This window comes from Tachysurus vachellii, chromosome 13 (assembly GCF_030014155.1).
Source record: "Tachysurus vachellii isolate PV-2020 chromosome 13, HZAU_Pvac_v1, whole genome shotgun sequence".
NCBI lineage: Eukaryota > Metazoa > Chordata > Actinopteri > Siluriformes > Bagridae > Tachysurus > Tachysurus vachellii.
The window spans coordinates 13,562,322-13,578,937 of NC_083472.1; the positions used below are offsets into that span (position 1 = coordinate 13,562,322).

The window sequence follows — 16,616 nt, forward strand, 5'->3', positions numbered from 1 at the left end:
CACTTTCAATCAAATCCTGTTGTTCAAAGTTAAGCAAAGCATACACAAAGGAGTGAGATAAAGAAAGAAAGCAAGAGAGGAAAGCGGGTAGAGCAGACGTTGACAAAACCACATTCACACCTCCTTGCAACTTTGGTAGAAATGTTGCCAAGCAACAAGAGCTCTGTGGTATTTGTGCTTTACTTGTGGCAAAGGCAGAAAATAGTCTGAAGAACTACAGTGAGAGCCACGGCACTCTTAAATTAAAAATTAAGATCATATCAATCTCTGTGATGACCTTGGATAACAATATAATCACCATAATAACCAATATAATCACCATAACCATAAGTAGCTTTGTCTCAGGTTAATTGCAATTGTTAATGTTAAAGAATTTTAATTTTGCTTTAATAATCTTCATCCAAATTGGCACATTTTAAGTGTTCCATCACAGCCACAAATGATGATATTTCGACAGCATATCATATTGTTGCCTAATCCTACTCCTTAGTTCCAGTATTACTTCACCTCACCTGATCCCATTCATTAAACCTCCATCAATCATGGTGGTGACTATCACCACTTTGGTCCCAGTGTGTGATCCACATACTTGACTAACCAGATGTAACTCATAATGGGCTTAATACTGATGCTGATCCTACACATTATAATATCTAACCCAAGATTATGCAGTTCCCATGCAGATACGCAGCTCTACCTAATCTAACACATCCCACAACGTTCACGAGTGTGTTTTACTAAACGTCTCTAAACACCAGATATGAATTATATGATACAAAAATGTTAATTTGTGTGGTCCTTTATAAACTTGTGGATTCTTAGCTTATTGAATAGGTTTTCATGTTGAATACTACATTGGAGCTGTATGTCATGGGATTATATGCAGAGAGACACTGAAAAAAGATCTAATATGACTTGAGTCTAGAGTAAAATCTGAGTTTATTGTGCATTTGAAAACTTCACATGGACTCTGTAGATTTTAAATACACTTATTCTTTAATAAATTATCAAATCATCAATGATTATTAGAGGTACCCCTCTGTCCATATAAATTACAAACTCAAAATCAAATTCATCACACACATACACAAAACAGTAACTAGATTGAGATTTGAACAGCAACAGGAATAAAAGCCCAGCTCTGCTGCACTGGAAACAAGCACAGCCATTTCTGTTCATTATCACGGCAGTTTAAATGCTAAAAATACTCAGGAGATACTGCATTGACTTTTTTCCAGGTATGAGTCATCAGTTGCTTTTGCCTCCTATCACTGCTCAGAATTGAATTTAATTTTGTGCCTTTTTATACTGTGCATGTAAAGACTGTAAAAATTCGGTTTCATTATGTCTTAGAAGACCTTTTTATGTACCTTTTTCCAATTAGGCTGATTCTTTACCTTTATTAAAAAGGGGTTGAGACATACAGAAATTGCTTAAGTGACCATGATCAGCAGTTTGAGTGTAAAGGAGTGGTGGCAGATGTGTTATGAACAGACAGATTGTGTTTTTAACAGATTCGACAGTAAAGCTGTGGGACATTTATAGGAGATTCTACAGTAAAGCTATAGACAGAAGTAGCAGCAGGAGTGAGATTGAGGGGACGGCAGCCGAAGACTCCGTCTTCAGAAATGGCTCTGTATTTTGCATCATCCAATTATAGACATCCGTCAGACCCTGCCTCATCAGCTCTGGACCCATTGCATTTCGGATGGTCAGGTAGTATGTGTCTAGCCATTGGAGCTACAGGAATACAGAACACATTGCAGTCTATATTAATATTAAATGCCAGGTTCTTAATGAGTGACATTAAAAGTAGGCTTCAAAGGAATATTTGAATTAATGAATAAAAAATAGAATAATATAAACACTGAATAAACATTACAAAAGACATGGTATGCTGTATTTATTTGTAGCTCTTGGCAAATTAAGAAAATTTTTTGCAAACAAGTTTATCATCCATCTGTCAATGTTATACGAGTTATACATCAGATTCTAAATTAGGTAACACATTTTCATCTAAAAAATTTGACACCAGTGTCATGTGAGGTGAAAGGAGATGCACTGTTTTGCAGTCATGCTTGAGGTGCTTTGCTGGGGAAGGATGTTGAAAGGGACTTTCAAAGGAAGCCAACTCCAAACAACATTTGCAACAACAGAATAAATGTCTGACTGACAACCATTAGTGTTACCTGTTCAGGGCTGAGAATCGAAGTGTCAATCAATTTTCTGTCATAGGGGACCAGTGACACGGTGTCGAATGTCAGGTAATTATTGCCATACTGGGAAATTAGGACAAAAAAAGTTAACAAAGACATTAAAATGTGAAGCATCAATTCTGGTTTAAGTCCTCTCTTTTTGCTAATTAGCATTTTGACTATGAAATGTACCATTGTTTTAGCTGGAACAGTAACAGCAACATCCTCGATCCTTATTCCAAATTCATTCACTTTGTAATAGCCAGGTTCTATAAGAGATAAAAAGATAATCAGCTTTTATCTGGACATATTCTCTGAATCTATTCATCAGACAGTAAAACAAGACTCTTAAGACTCAAGAGAATTTTAACTGTCTTGATGTACTTTCTACTTATAAAGCACTGCACCATCCAGTTGTATGTGCTTTTGAAATGTGCTTATTTTTTATAGGGTCTGACATAAAAAGATTTTGATTCTTAATAGAACTGTGGTGTTTAATCTGATGCCTTACCAATAGATGTAAACATGCCTTGCTGGAATGGAATATTATTGGACTGAAAACCAACAGGCCCTAGAGGAAAACCGATAAAAGCTTATAAGAATGAAGACAGAAACAAGGAAAAGCTCTTATTCACAATCCATCTCTGGAGAACTGTAATAACATAATGCACCAAACAAAAGAAACAAACTTATACATATGGTATGTATAATTTTCTTTGTAAAAAATATATAATTATTGAGTCAGGTGATAAATATTGTGTAAAACAGGTTCCTAATCTGAAAATGTGTACTATTATTTCACAGACAGCATTGTGTCACTGATGTAAGATTCAGATTGAGGGGAAATTTGTATGCACATCCCATACTCCTGCTCAGATACATCAAATATCATTATACTCCAAATTTAGGCACTGAAACGGAGCCAACATGGCAGACCTACCGGGAAGAGTGAGAAGAAAAATGAAAGAGAAAATGACACAGCAATATTATATGGAATCTAGTGGATGGTAATCAGCTGATTTATCCTCAATTTTGTAATGTAGGATTTATAAAATATTTAGCTAAAGAACTAATGATAGTTGATACTTTACACAGTATTTTATATAGTTGGCTATGGTTGATGAACTAAATTTTATATATTAGTGACAGAGATGCACAGAATCATTTCCAGTGCAAGAAGACTCAAGCCTCAAGCCACAGCAGTATGCTTTAAAATTACAATAACACAGCTGAGAGTTTTAGCTTTTTCACCTGCTACTCGGTGCATTATGAGGTATGAGATGTAGCCTTGAATCTTTTCTATGTGCTTGCAGCTATAGGTTAAGTGTAGCACAACCCATATTATAAATAATAATATAATATGCTGAAGTCTTACATTCATGAACTCCAAAGTAGTTTCCCACACCATGACCTGTACCATGACCATAATTCAGACCGACTTCCCACAAGGCTCTGCGCCCTAGCATCTCCATGTTGACACCTTAAAAAGAAAGCACTGATGGAAAACATGCTTTTGAGGTTGCTCCTGAGATCAGTGAGAACATTTGGAGATATGGAGACATCTTGTGGGAGAAAAGCAAGTAGTTAGATAGAAAAAAAAAACCACAGGCTTGCCTCTAGTTCCTGCTGGAAAGATGGTCCTGGATATTTCAATGTTTCCCATAAGCACTCTTGTGAAGGCTTCCTTTAAAAGCAGAATAAACAGAAAAAAAATCTGTATATAATTTATATTTTAAAATTGTATCGAGAATGTTTAGGTACAGATTAATACCTTCTGAAATTTAGTGGGTGAACCCCAGTGCACGGTGCGAGTAATGTCAGTTGTACCATCACTATAATACAGTAAATACATATTATATAGAATGATGCAGGTTTGTCTGTTAAACTCACAGAATTCAACATGTTATGGCTTACTCACAGGTACTGCCCTCCTGAATCAATCAGATACATCTCATCTGTTGTCAGCTTTCTTGCAGTTTCATTAGATGGACTAAAATATAAACATATATAAACTGGATTTTTAATCAGCATTCCATTTGCAGATCTATATAATAAGCAAAAGAAAGTATTTGAGCAAATTCTGTACCTATAATGGGCAAGAGCTGCATTAGGTCCACTTGCAGAAATGGTATCAAAGCTTGGCCCCTTGCTGAATTTTTGCATACTATCACAATAAAGGAAAATGTGTGCATCATAAATAATAAAATGCGTTACTGCACCTTTTCATATTGACGTGCACATATCTAGCCAAATGTCGATGTCTTTGTATGCTATAAAATTACAATGTCCCTTCCCCGGAACTAAGAGCCACAAATCTGTTCCAGCATGACAATGCCCCTGTACGCAATGTGAGCTCCTTGTAGAGATGGTTTACCAAGGTTGGAATTGACTTTACTGGAGAGCCTCAATGAGAACCTCAATGAGTTTCTCAGTGGGGGATTTTTCCTCACAATAAATTAGATTTTTTTTTAAAATTACATTTTACAGATAATTTAAAAAAGACCTTAAGGTTTTATTTATTTAGTTATACAAGCTTTCATGGGGTGTCCTATTTTTTTTTTTTACATGACTGTGTATAGCTGTGAAAGTGCTAAATAGCATTTATTTATTTGCTTATTTCATTATAAAAAAAAGAAATTAGGAATAAAATTATACAAGACAGAGATGCTAATATAATACACATCATAATTTTTGGTAATATATACTTTTTGGTGAAAAGTGACAATAAGAAACTGTGCAACTGAGGTATCAGTGTTTTTATATTCTGCTGATGTGAACCCTACCTGCGGTACACATTGACGAGCTCTGCTGCAGTAAGCTCAGTCTCCTTGCCTTCAGGGACAGTTCTCTCAAGTTGAAGTAGGAGCTGCATGACTGCTACAGCATCTCTTACCTACACAGCATGAAATTGAGAACAATCATAGCACACAAAAAACACAAAATGGGCACTCAACAGCCTACTGCCCTCAAAAGATACCAGTAACCACTAACTCCACCAGGAAATGTACAACCATGAGGCCACACAGCAGTTAGTAGGAAGGGATTCATTTGAATGCACTCAGTCATTGTAAGTTATAATGTAATAGAGTACAGATGGCCACTCGTCTCAAAATAGCAAATGGAATTTTGTCTTTATGAGATAAAACACTCATAAAACACATGGATTATAAAACAGCACATTGCAATATAAGACACAAGATAGAGGTTATTTGATAAGAAGACTCTGCTCTGCTGCGTTCAGCCTGAAAGCACTATTCGGCTGTGGTTTATAGCACAATAAAACACTACTCTGCGATGTAAAGGCGATTATGGGTCTGAACCCCTTCAGGAGAGTGTGTACTGTTAGGAGGAAACTACATATATAAAAATCTAAGAAGAGCATATGTGTCCTCTTACATGAGCTGCTCGAAGGATTTTCTGCTCAGTCTCGTCTTTGATTGCTTTGGTGGTCAACACTGGAGAGTATTCACTTTGCAGGAGCTTCTCCTGGAAAAAAAAAAATTACTCTGGAAAGCAGCATAAAAGCCTTATGTAAAAGAAATCTGTTAATAACTCAATCTGATATTAAAATGAGCAAAAGCAGTACTTTAAATCTGCATGTATACATGTCACACACTTATGATGACACAATATAATCTGCAAGAAACACAAATAGAAAAAATGTTTAATGATTCCAGTGTGGCTCAGACCCGGTACATATCTGACTCTCATAACGGCATTGTGTTATTCTCATTTTTTTAAAAGCCTAAAGAGAATGTATGTTGAAGCATAGATAGCTGAACTGTGACCTAAATTCATCCACAATCACAACCACAAACACCACTATCTAGATACATTAACCACAAGTTTAGCAATTCATGCTTATTTTTCACTACCTCTGACAGTAACCTGTTAAATATTGTAAGTATAGCACTGCTGCCAAAAGGCTTCCCAGGCTGATGCTAACAATGCAGTGGCATAACAGTCATAATCTCTGACTCTTGAGGCATATCAGCTGTAATGGCAGGGTCTGCCCGAAAGAAAGAAAGAAAGAAAGAAAGAAAGAAAGAAAGAAAGAAAGAAAGAAAAAAAAAAGGAATAAAAAATAAATAAACACACACACACACACACACACACACACACACACACACACACACACACACACACACACATACACACACACAAGCAGAGCCTTTCCCAGTGTGGCTAAAAAAAAATCACACAAACTATAATAAATGTGGACAGATGGTGTGTACAGCAGGTAACATTGCCACCTCAAAGCTACAGTGTCCTCAGTTATTTTCTCAGCTCGAGTTACTGTCTGTGCAGAGTTCCACATTTTCTCCCTATATCCAGGCTCAAAAATATACTGATTGGTGGATTAGCAAAGCTAAATTGCCTCCAGGTTTGAATGATTGTGTGAATATATTAAGTGTTATACACATATATTATGTATATTTTATCTCACTGAGGACAAACACAAGTGAAATGTGTTTCTCATGGTGAAGTGTGTGAAAACAAACATTCTACGAGTATGCACAGCTTTCCTGTTCAAAACTTGATGACATTTTAAATACATTACAGCATAATTAATCCTGACAAAGTACATCATCATCATCATCATCATCATCATCATCATCAGCACCTTTTTCTTCTTCTTCTTCTTCTACTTCTATTCTGTTGTTGAAAAGTAGAAATACTAACACTTTATTACAGCTATTCTAGACCTCCTTTCCACAGATGTCACCATCTCAAGTACTAGTCTAGTTCCTTCATTCATATCTCATGTATTTCCTGGCTGATGTGTATACAAACCTGTGCCTTTGAAGATAGTGCCTTTGTTTTCTCATATTCAGCAGTATATAATCTACATAGGTGTTTTCTTCCAAACCAGATGGCATGACCAGACCATATGGCACAATCAAGTACACTGCCATGAGGCAATGCTAATGTGTCAGATTATATGGAAATCTAAGGATGAAGTTTTTCTTACTCATTGAGTCATTTAATCTAGTCCTTGATAGTTAATGCATGGAATCCTTTCTTTTTCTGGTGTTGATGTGGAGGTTTAAATGTAATTCTTTTTGAGATCTCTTTCTGTGTATTCCTCCACAGCAGTATTAATGGGTACACAGGGGAGTGAGTGTGGCAGTATCAGGGATTGCCCCTTTTGCTATCTCTTGAACCCTGTGCTGTATTGCACAGTGTGTGTTGAGACATGTAGGCTCTCTGCAGTAGGCTTAGTACATGCTTGGTCACTGAGAATGGATGATCAATGGTGCAAGGGCTCAGAGTACTGATCCCTTCCTGGAAGAGGTCAACTTGAGAAAAGTGCACTTTCTCCTTTAGCATCTTTTCCAAGTGGAGTGGTAGGTCAGTGAGATTGCATAGCAATAAGTGGCTGTCACGGCATGCTGTTTCAGCCAGTACACAAAGCTTGTACTGCTGGTTTCTCACACTCTGACTACAAAAATCTTGCGTGCATACTTATTTGCAGATCTTGAGCCTTGTCATTTGGTCAGGAGTCATTAACCATTTTATAATGAGTTTGACAAAAACTCATAAGCTCTACTCTTCACTGGACCACATCAGTGTATCCCACGTTAATACTTTTCTGTTGGTCAGGGAGAATAATAGCTATCTGCAACCAGCTTGATGTAAAATACCTTATTAATGCATCTGTTTATATAGGCAGGTGCGTCTAATCAAAGGTTCAGGGATATGTGCCATATGCTGTTGTGTTTGCAATTTCAGCAGTGGCAGGTGAAACGTGTGCTAACTGAAACTAAATAAAACCTCATAACTGAAATAATACTTGACCAGTAACATTCAAACTTTTTAAAAATTCTGATTTGAACAATTTCTTCCCTTAATTATGTTATGGCCAGCTGTGTATACGATGCTTTAAAGGTGTCCTTCCACACAAAACCGTTTTTACTTGGGTTTTTTGATATGTGTTAGGTCCATATGTGTTTGTGTTGTGTCGTGAATTTGAAAACGAACTGCTACCTCCCCGGTCAGCTCTAGCCACTTACAAGAAATAAGGGGAGAAATCAGGTCAGTTGGAAAAGCTGGTCACTCTGACGTCAGAGTGATTGAGCTCATTACTATTCATGAGCTCTCCCACGTGAGACCACGCCCCCAGAATTCGTGTAGCTCAGTGAGTTTCCTATACAGCAAGGATGGCTGAACGTCAACGGGCTTGTGAAGAAGCCATTCTGCCGCAATTCAAGGTGATTGTAAACAAATTTCCTCTAGCCTAGGCTACTTATTGCGCCGGGTGAATGAATAGTCATGCGCTCATATCCTAGCGGTTAGCCAATCGGAGCCCAGCAGCATAGCTCATTTGAATATTCATGAGAACTGGCGCAAATCGAGCTGAGTTTTCCTGCAGGCTTTCTATACCACACTAGAATGGCTTGAAACAAGGTAACCAAGGCATTATTTCCACAAAAAAAGTTACAGAGTCCATGGTAAACTTCAGACATTACCACAAAAGTAATTAAATACGTGTGGCAGGGCACCTTTAATTAAAATTTTCGATTGGCTTGTACACATCTATAGCCAGGTCTCACCTCTGGAGTGATGAGCTCATACAAGGCCTGGTTAGTGTACTCAGTGCCCACCCACACTCTCACATCGAGCTCCGTGAGGTACTTCTTGAGGTGCTCTCGGACAGTCTCGTATTCAAACAGCTGTACGCAGTGTGACAGGGTGCAGGATGAGTTCAAGTAGACCTTAATTTCTTCTGTCAGCCTTTTAGTGTGCACAAAGAGCCTTTGAAAAGAAGATCAGCAGCAATGCCAATGGTTACAATAATTTACTGATAGGATATGAAGGTCTGGATAGAAATATCAGTGGGAAAGCATTCAACTTGCCATATCTTATCAAGAGTCAGCAGTGTGTAGGAGTAGAAAAATGGATTGAAGGGAATGTCATTGCCACGCATGTTGAAGAGCCCTGAAAAGACAAAAAGCAGCAACACTCAGATCATATCATTTAATATCAATGGGAGGGAAATCTAACTATTACTACATATCTCTTACATGCTGTTTCATCCAGAGCTGAGAGCAGGACAGCTGTAGGCTTGTAGGGATTGTTGACCATATGAGCCCGTATATGATCCACCTTCATCTGCCAGGTTCTCTCTGTAAACACACATTTAACATGCACACTGATTTACAAACTACTTTATTACATTTCTATCTATTCAGAATTAAAGACAGAGCCAACACAAAAGCACTATAGCCCTTATCATTAAAGTCATTACATTGTTACTTTAAATAATGGTGTGCAGCAGGGTTTATGGCTGTGTTTGCAATGAGCATATGCTTTTATGTTTGCAGGTATTTATCAGTGGACTGATAAATGATACACACAAACACACACACACACACACACACACACACACACACACACACACACACACACACACACACACACACACACACACACACACACACCAATGAAGTCATCAGGCAGACGTGTAAGGTTATCAGGAGGAAGAGGCGGCCGTGTAGCCCATATTATGTCCACCAGGTTATCAGGAATAGATGTGAGGATCCGTTTTGCTGGAGCCAGGTTGTTGTTGTAGGCACCAAATTTGTCTGTGTTGACAAAGAGCAACGATGCAATAATGAATTAAGTACTGTAGCATGCTGTGCTTGGTTACTGGATCACTTAATCTTGAGTGCAAGTTATTTTTATTATACATATGTGAGGATCTAGTGCACTTGGATGCATATAAAATGTACAAGAAAGAGTTTTTTTGTTGTTACTCACCTACAGAGAACAGAAATGGATCAAATCCCACCTGATCTTCATCACTGAGCTCTTTGATGAGCCACTTGGTGATGCTGGAAATGGAAACTGTATTCCAGTACAGTTAATCTGAGCTCAAGCTAATTCCTCTATAATTATTAACCCTATAGCATAGTACATTTTGGTGATACAAACACTCTGAATAATACATTATGTTTTGTGTTTATTCAAACTTACTATCTTGTTCCAGTTCCCAGTTGCAGTCCATCTGGCGCTCTGCCTGAACCCAGTAACGACTATCAGTCCATAACACTGCTTTGTCTTGGGTCACGACTGCAGTGCCTTGAGTGCGAAGGAGTACACAGTTTACCAGTCATAAAGCACACTTAAAATTCTGAATACATCTATTGCTTGCAGCACTGATAATCCTTCCAATCCATCAATAAATGGTTCTTCAAATATAGCCTTACCCGAAGAACCAGTGAAACCAGACATCCAGGTTAACCTGGCATCTCGCTGGGCAATGTACTCACTCTGAGCAAACAAAACAAAACAAACAGGTTTTTGATTATCAATAGATTATAATAGAAACAGAGTATTATGGGAATTTTAAAGAATAGAGAGAAAGCAGAGGAGAATATATGAAAGGAGAGAAGAAGGGAGAAATTTGTCTACCAGGTGGGCATCTGTTCCAGGTATAATGTAGGCCGAGATGTTGTATAATTTCATGACTGCTCTCAGATCATGTAGCTGCCTAGTTGTATTAATTGCTGTTGGAGGCAAGTACTGCAAAAATAAAAAATATAAGACATTAAAAACATGCTAGAAATATCCATTTTAAGCACAAAAATGTTCTGTAAGAAATCTAGAGAGCCACCAATGAGATGGTAAAGTTGATAAGTACATTAAAGGAGTATTCAGACCTTTTTTTTTTAAACATAATAGATACAGTAGTTTGACATTTTCCCCTTGTAGCACATTAAGAAGTTAATCACCAGGTAGGTAGGAGACATCTAACCTTATGACATTAGGAATCACACAATTAGGAGTTAAATCACATAGCCACTTTGACAATAAATTTACCAGTGTATGCTTACTTACTCTTCATTGCTACTGAGAGTGAGACATTGCCATCCATTTCTGTCTTGGGCTGCCACTCTCCATTTAAGACTTTATCCACAGTTCTTCACCATGTTAAGTCTCAGTTTCCATCCTCAGGACATGACTCAACCCAATTATTGCTAGATGACTTTGACTTTGATTGATGTTATTGCTAGATATATTGTTCAGCCTAATAACCACCAAGGACAGAATTGTATACATCTCTGCCTAACAAGAAATGGGTTAGAGAGAGTTGTCGAGTTTAACACTTGACTAAAATGTATTGTAGAAGGCACTCGTGAGTCTAATGCTCTTACTGTAGGTGGAAGTGCTACCAAGGTGGACTTCTTATGTGGACATGATCGTTTGTGGACATGCTACCAAGATTTTCTAAAAGCTTTCACAATGAATACTGTCGAACACCTTCCTAATGTCAATAAACTTGATGTGCTGTGGTGTATTTCCTTCCATTCACTGCTTAGTTATTTACAAATAGTAAAAATATCTGACCTCTTCTTTTCCTGTACCTGGTTTGTTTTTTCCCCAGCTGCAGTCCCATGCCATGATTCCAGCAAGATTCAACTACCATGTATTGAGACAACAAATTGTCAAAAGGTCGGCTTTTTTGGATATTTTCACGTGGGCTCTTAAACAGTCATCAGTGCTCAATGTATCCCTTCCAGAGGGAGGAACTTTAACACCTTTGCTGAAGTCTGGATGTGTGCCTTCATCCTCACTCCATGTAATCCATCAACCCCCGGTGCTCTAACATTCTTGGTCTTTTTAATTCACTACTGTATTTGTTCAGGTTTTCAGTGTGCATGGCTGTCAATGCCTTATGTTCTATACCATATCCACCAGTCTGTCCACTGCACTGTCTAGACAGACAGTAGAAAAGTAGAAAGACAGTGACCTAAAATGACAGTGAAAAAGGCAACCAAGAGAACTGTAGAGCAGTGAGGGCACAAAGAGTGTAACCCATGGGGTCTCAGAGTTGTGGCATCAGAACTCATGTCTGATGTACTGCTCTACACTGTTACGTTTTGGCCATAAATGCCTGAATGGCAGATATCTGTTATTCCTTAAAGGCTTTGCAGTGTTGGTTAAAGGCTACTGTAGATGCGGCTTGCTTCCAGATAATGATGGAGCATAGCAACTGAACCCAATAGTGCTACCCAACTCCTTTGACTTGCCATGCCTGCAAAAAAGGTTTTGATGTTTCTCAGCTTCTGTAAGATTAGCACAGGAAACGTCTGGACTGATTATTCTTTAGCTGCTACGTTCAGTACAGATTTACCATGCTGGTACATGGCCTATTCCCACTTAGCCAAAAACCAACTGTACTAGAAAAATGGCTCAGCAGGACTGGATGAGGAACAGGTTACTCACAGTCACCATTTTTGCTTTATGTGGATTCTGCTTAACATAATTCATTTTAGCTAAGCCATCTCTGACAGTACAGTGTACTGTATTATACAATGGGGAAGGTTATTTTTGTCTCACTATTAGGTACATTAAACTGAGGATATTCAGGGGTAATTATTCGGCGAACTCACTCATCCATGCTTGGTTACGCTGTATTATGAAAGTGAACTTACAAAGGAAATCCTAATCAATCACCCCATAACAATACTTATAGCCAGCTCCATGCTATAAGAATCCAAAATGAGATGAAAAGGCACAGTTTCATGAGAAAGAAGGGTAAATAAATTACTACATGTAGATAATAAGAAATAAATAAGACTAATGCCAGCTTTAGGTTTTTCTTGGAGCTCTGACCTTACTCAGAAGCTGTAATGCAAGTAGCCTGAAAAGTGTTGCATGTACAGTATGAGGCTAGATGAAGTAGAGGGAATGGCTGCCATTACAACATGTGAAAAGGTTTCAGAATTTGTTCCCGAAAAATTTGAAGAATAGAACAACAACATATGGAACTCAAAAGATCTTTTGGTTTGTGTGTATTGTTAAAAATTGCTTCACAACACCAAGAAAGATACTGTATAAAGCTTCGGAGTAGGAGACCCCTAAACACTATAGTGACAGCTGACAAACTGTCTAATCAGCAGCGAGATCCTTAGAGCTAGATGCTAAAAATTGCACATTGATCTGATTTTCAATGCATCAGTGTAATAATATAGAATGTTATAGAAGAAAGAGATAGAAACATACTGGAGGCACTATGGAGCAGTTCCTTTCACTGCCTTTTCCTCCCTCTGCCTGTGTTGCTTGGCTTTGTCCTGTGATGAGATGAAGAGAGACACACACCAACAACAGATATTTTAGTTTTTTTCAATAAACAAATATCCTAGATAACATTATGTTTTATTCCTCTTATAATAAAGCAATTTGTTAACAATTACAATTTTGAATTTACTAATTAAACACTTCATAATTTTTACCATGAACCTAAAAAAAAGTTTAAAAATAAAAATAATAATAAAAATATATTCTAATCCATTTCTTGTCCAATACATCTTTTTACAATGCACTATTTGGAATACTGAGCCAGTTCAGAATAACTTTGAATGTAATATACAATAAGATGAGCTGCATCCACATACGAAAACCTGAGATATTACACACACCTCGGTCCAGCTGATTGTTTCAGACCTTTAAATATATAGGACAATGCTAGAGGAATTGTCCTATATAATATAAAAAAATTATATATATATATATATATATATATATATATATATATATATATATATATATATATATATATATATATATATATATAATTTTTTTATATTATATAGGACAATTCCTCTATATATATATATATTCATTCATTCATTCTCTACCGCTTATCCGAACTACCTCGGGTCACGGGGAGCCTGTGCCTATCTCAGGCGTCATCGGGCATCAAGGCAGGATACACCCTGGACGGAGTGCCAACCCATCACAGGGCACACACACACACTCTCATTCACTCACACAATCACACACTAGGGACAATTTTCCAGAGATGCCAATCAACCTACCATGCATGTCTTTGGACCGGGGGGGAAACCGGAGTACCCGGAGGAAACCCCCGAGGCACGGGGAGAACATGCAAACTCCACACACACAAGGTGGAGGCGGGAATCGAACCCTGACCCTGGAGGTGTGAGGCGAACGTGCTAACCACTAAGCCACCGTGCCCCCTATATATATATTCTTTTTATATATCTTTTTATATATATAAAAATATATATTTATATATTTATATATAAAAATATATATATATTATTTATAAAAATATATATATATATTTATATATATAAAAAGAACTAAGATTAAATGTGTCATCACTTCCCAAAATAGTGATGAAGAAGTGATGACACATTTAATCTTAGTTCTTTCTGTAATTTTTCGGGAAACAAAACAACAGGATGTAACAGAAAATATAACATGCTAATCAGAGAACACTTCAGTAACTCTGTATCAGCCTAATTTTTTTTTTAGCAATGCAAAACAAATGTAATTTTAATGCACAACTCAGTTTTCATTTTTTTCAATTGTTCATGAAAATATGATAATAAAATGCATTGCACTTTTCCCTGTAACTCATTTATGCTTCATGCTTCATCCATCAGTTGGCTTTCAGAAATAATGCACTCATCATTGCTGAAAGCCTTCTGATGGAGCAAGTAATGGTTGAATAGATGTGAGCAATGTGTATTTATTGATATAGAAAAAAAAAAGTGATCAGGAACTGCTGACCAAGAATGAAATGTGGGGTACAGATTACAGCTCTGTATTCAGAAAGGGTTTGTACTGTATGAAGATTGTAGCCTGCAGCATATAAGAATCAGAATCAGCTTTATTTGCCAAGTAATGATTAGCATAAAAATTTAAAGAGTTGAAACGGATGTGTGGGGTTTAGAGTCATTCTACCTGCACATATGTATGCAGTCTCATTGCTGATGAGACTGATGACTATGGTGTTCTCTGCAAACTTTAGGAGCTTGGCAGAGGGGTGCTTAGCAGTGTAGCCACTTGTGTACAGGCTGAACAGTGCAGAGAGGGCGCATCCCTGAGGAGTACCAAAGCTATTGGTACAATAAGTGACCTGGATGTGAGTTTCCTGAAACCTCAGTTGCTGCTACCTTACTTGTCAGGAGTTGGAGATCCACTGACAGAAAGTGGTGGGTACCGTTTAGTCTGAAGATGTTTAGGGATGACGGTGTTGAAGGCCGAGCTGAAGTCCACAAACATTATTTCGGGCTGCAAAACCTGTTTGCTCGATAAGCAAACTGAACCCAATATAAATTGCTCGATAATAAAATGCTCGATAAGCAAACTGAGGTACAACAGAGGTCTAGTGAAGTTTGTGATGTTCTTCAGATGCTGGATCATTGGTTGACAACTGTTTTTAGAATAGCTTCTTTTAGCCAATGTGATGTCCTTAATAAGAGTGTTTCTGCCCTGATTATACAGGATTTTGTCCCCATTTCTGTGTGTTCTGTTTGAATGGGGCAGGAGAGTCTCTGTGTGTCTCATATGTGTGTATATTTACTGTATGGTACTGTAGCTCCATTCACCAGGTTGTCAATTTCTATTACGTAAAAACATCATGTAAAAGATCTTGACATTCAATGAAATTAACTAAATCCTTTCAATTATTTTTTCTTTTTTTTTCTCAGATTTGTGTGCAACTAAATTGATGCAGTAGAGACCTCCAGTGGCCTGCAGTGTAGTAAAGCACAGTGACATATAAAGACAGCTGCACTGTTATATCGTTATTCATTAGACAAAGCCAGGCTACTTTTCATTGAACTAACCATGTCATGGAAGAAAAAAGTCTCAAAACCGAACATATCACATATTTGTAATTTTCAAATGAAGCTTAAGTATTAAAATGGACTGTATTACAAGAAAATATGTGGAATCTATTAATAAATATTGATCAGTGTGCAGAGCATTTAGCTTCAAGCAGTGACAAACAAAATGATAGCTAATGGTATGCAAATATACTTCTTCAAATAAATAAAAAAAGACAAACAACAGATTGCAATATGAAAAAGATGGCTTAATAAAAAGCATTGTACATAAATCACTATTTTCTGACAGTCATACATAAACCAAAAACTTTAAAACTATAATCATCTAAACTTTCTGCATTACCTTTTAAAGTCAGCAGACATAAAGCCAGAATCCACCCAGAGAATGTCATTTTTGACCATCTGCTCCAAGCAAATCCACACACAGAGTGACAGCGGGGCAGGAGTGTCTCTGTGTGTGAGTGTGTGAGGGTGTATATATTTATATACTATTGACACCACACACATTATCTGTACTCAGAGGAGTCTTTCGATAGGAATAATGTGTAATAGATGAGGGGGTGGAACTTTGTCTCTTTACTTCAGCAATAATAGCATGTTCTCCCTGTCTCTCTCTCTCTCTCTCTCTCTCTCTCTCTCTCTCTCTCTCTCTCTCTCTCTCTCTCTCTCTGCTGCCAGGTTTTACAGTGCCTGAGGGTGTAGCAAATATCTGCATGCAACACTGTTAATTTCAGTTAGACCCTTTTTTCATGCTACAAGGAAAATTATTTTTGACTTTGCACTTTAGCCTCATATATTTCTTCTGTCTTTGGCC

The 16,616-nt window shown here is 37.4% G+C and overlaps 1 protein-coding gene across 1 annotated transcript; it reads right to left on the reverse strand.

Moving 5' to 3' along the window:
- Window positions 1–922: 922 nt before the first annotated feature.
- On the reverse strand, window positions 923–16,343 carry xpnpep2 (X-prolyl aminopeptidase (aminopeptidase P) 2, membrane-bound). Its single transcript, XM_060885495.1, has 21 exons — window positions 16,146–16,343; window positions 13,206–13,273; window positions 10,611–10,721; window positions 10,406–10,469; window positions 10,173–10,277; window positions 9,957–10,043; window positions 9,638–9,781; window positions 9,221–9,322; window positions 9,053–9,134; window positions 8,750–8,951; window positions 5,592–5,681; window positions 4,979–5,088; window positions 4,282–4,359; window positions 4,114–4,185; window positions 3,967–4,027; window positions 3,810–3,879; window positions 3,571–3,675; window positions 2,707–2,766; window positions 2,388–2,464; window positions 2,190–2,279; window positions 923–1,740 (listed from the first exon to the last, which is right to left on the reverse strand). The coding sequence occupies exons 1-21, from the start codon at window positions 16,192–16,194 to the stop codon at window positions 1,552–1,554; spliced, it is 2,016 nt and encodes a 671-aa protein (XP_060741478.1). The 5' UTR covers window positions 16,195–16,343; the 3' UTR covers window positions 923–1,551.
- Between the last annotated feature and the right edge of the window lie 273 nt (window positions 16,344–16,616).

Bases quoted from the DNA above. Each gene is read 5' to 3' on its own strand.
- xpnpep2 (XM_060885495.1), bottom strand. From the start codon at position 16,194: ATGACATTCTCTGGGTGGATTCTGGCTTTATGTCTGCTGACTTTAAAA. The intron at 10,044-10,172 runs GTAAGTTTGAAT...ACTGGAATACAG, and splicing joins CTGGGAACTGGAACAAGATA to TTTCCATTTCCAGCATCACC. The intron at 8,952-9,052 runs GCAAGTTGAATG...TTCTTTTCAAAG, and splicing joins CTGACTCTTGATAAGATATG to GCTCTTTGTGCACACTAAAA.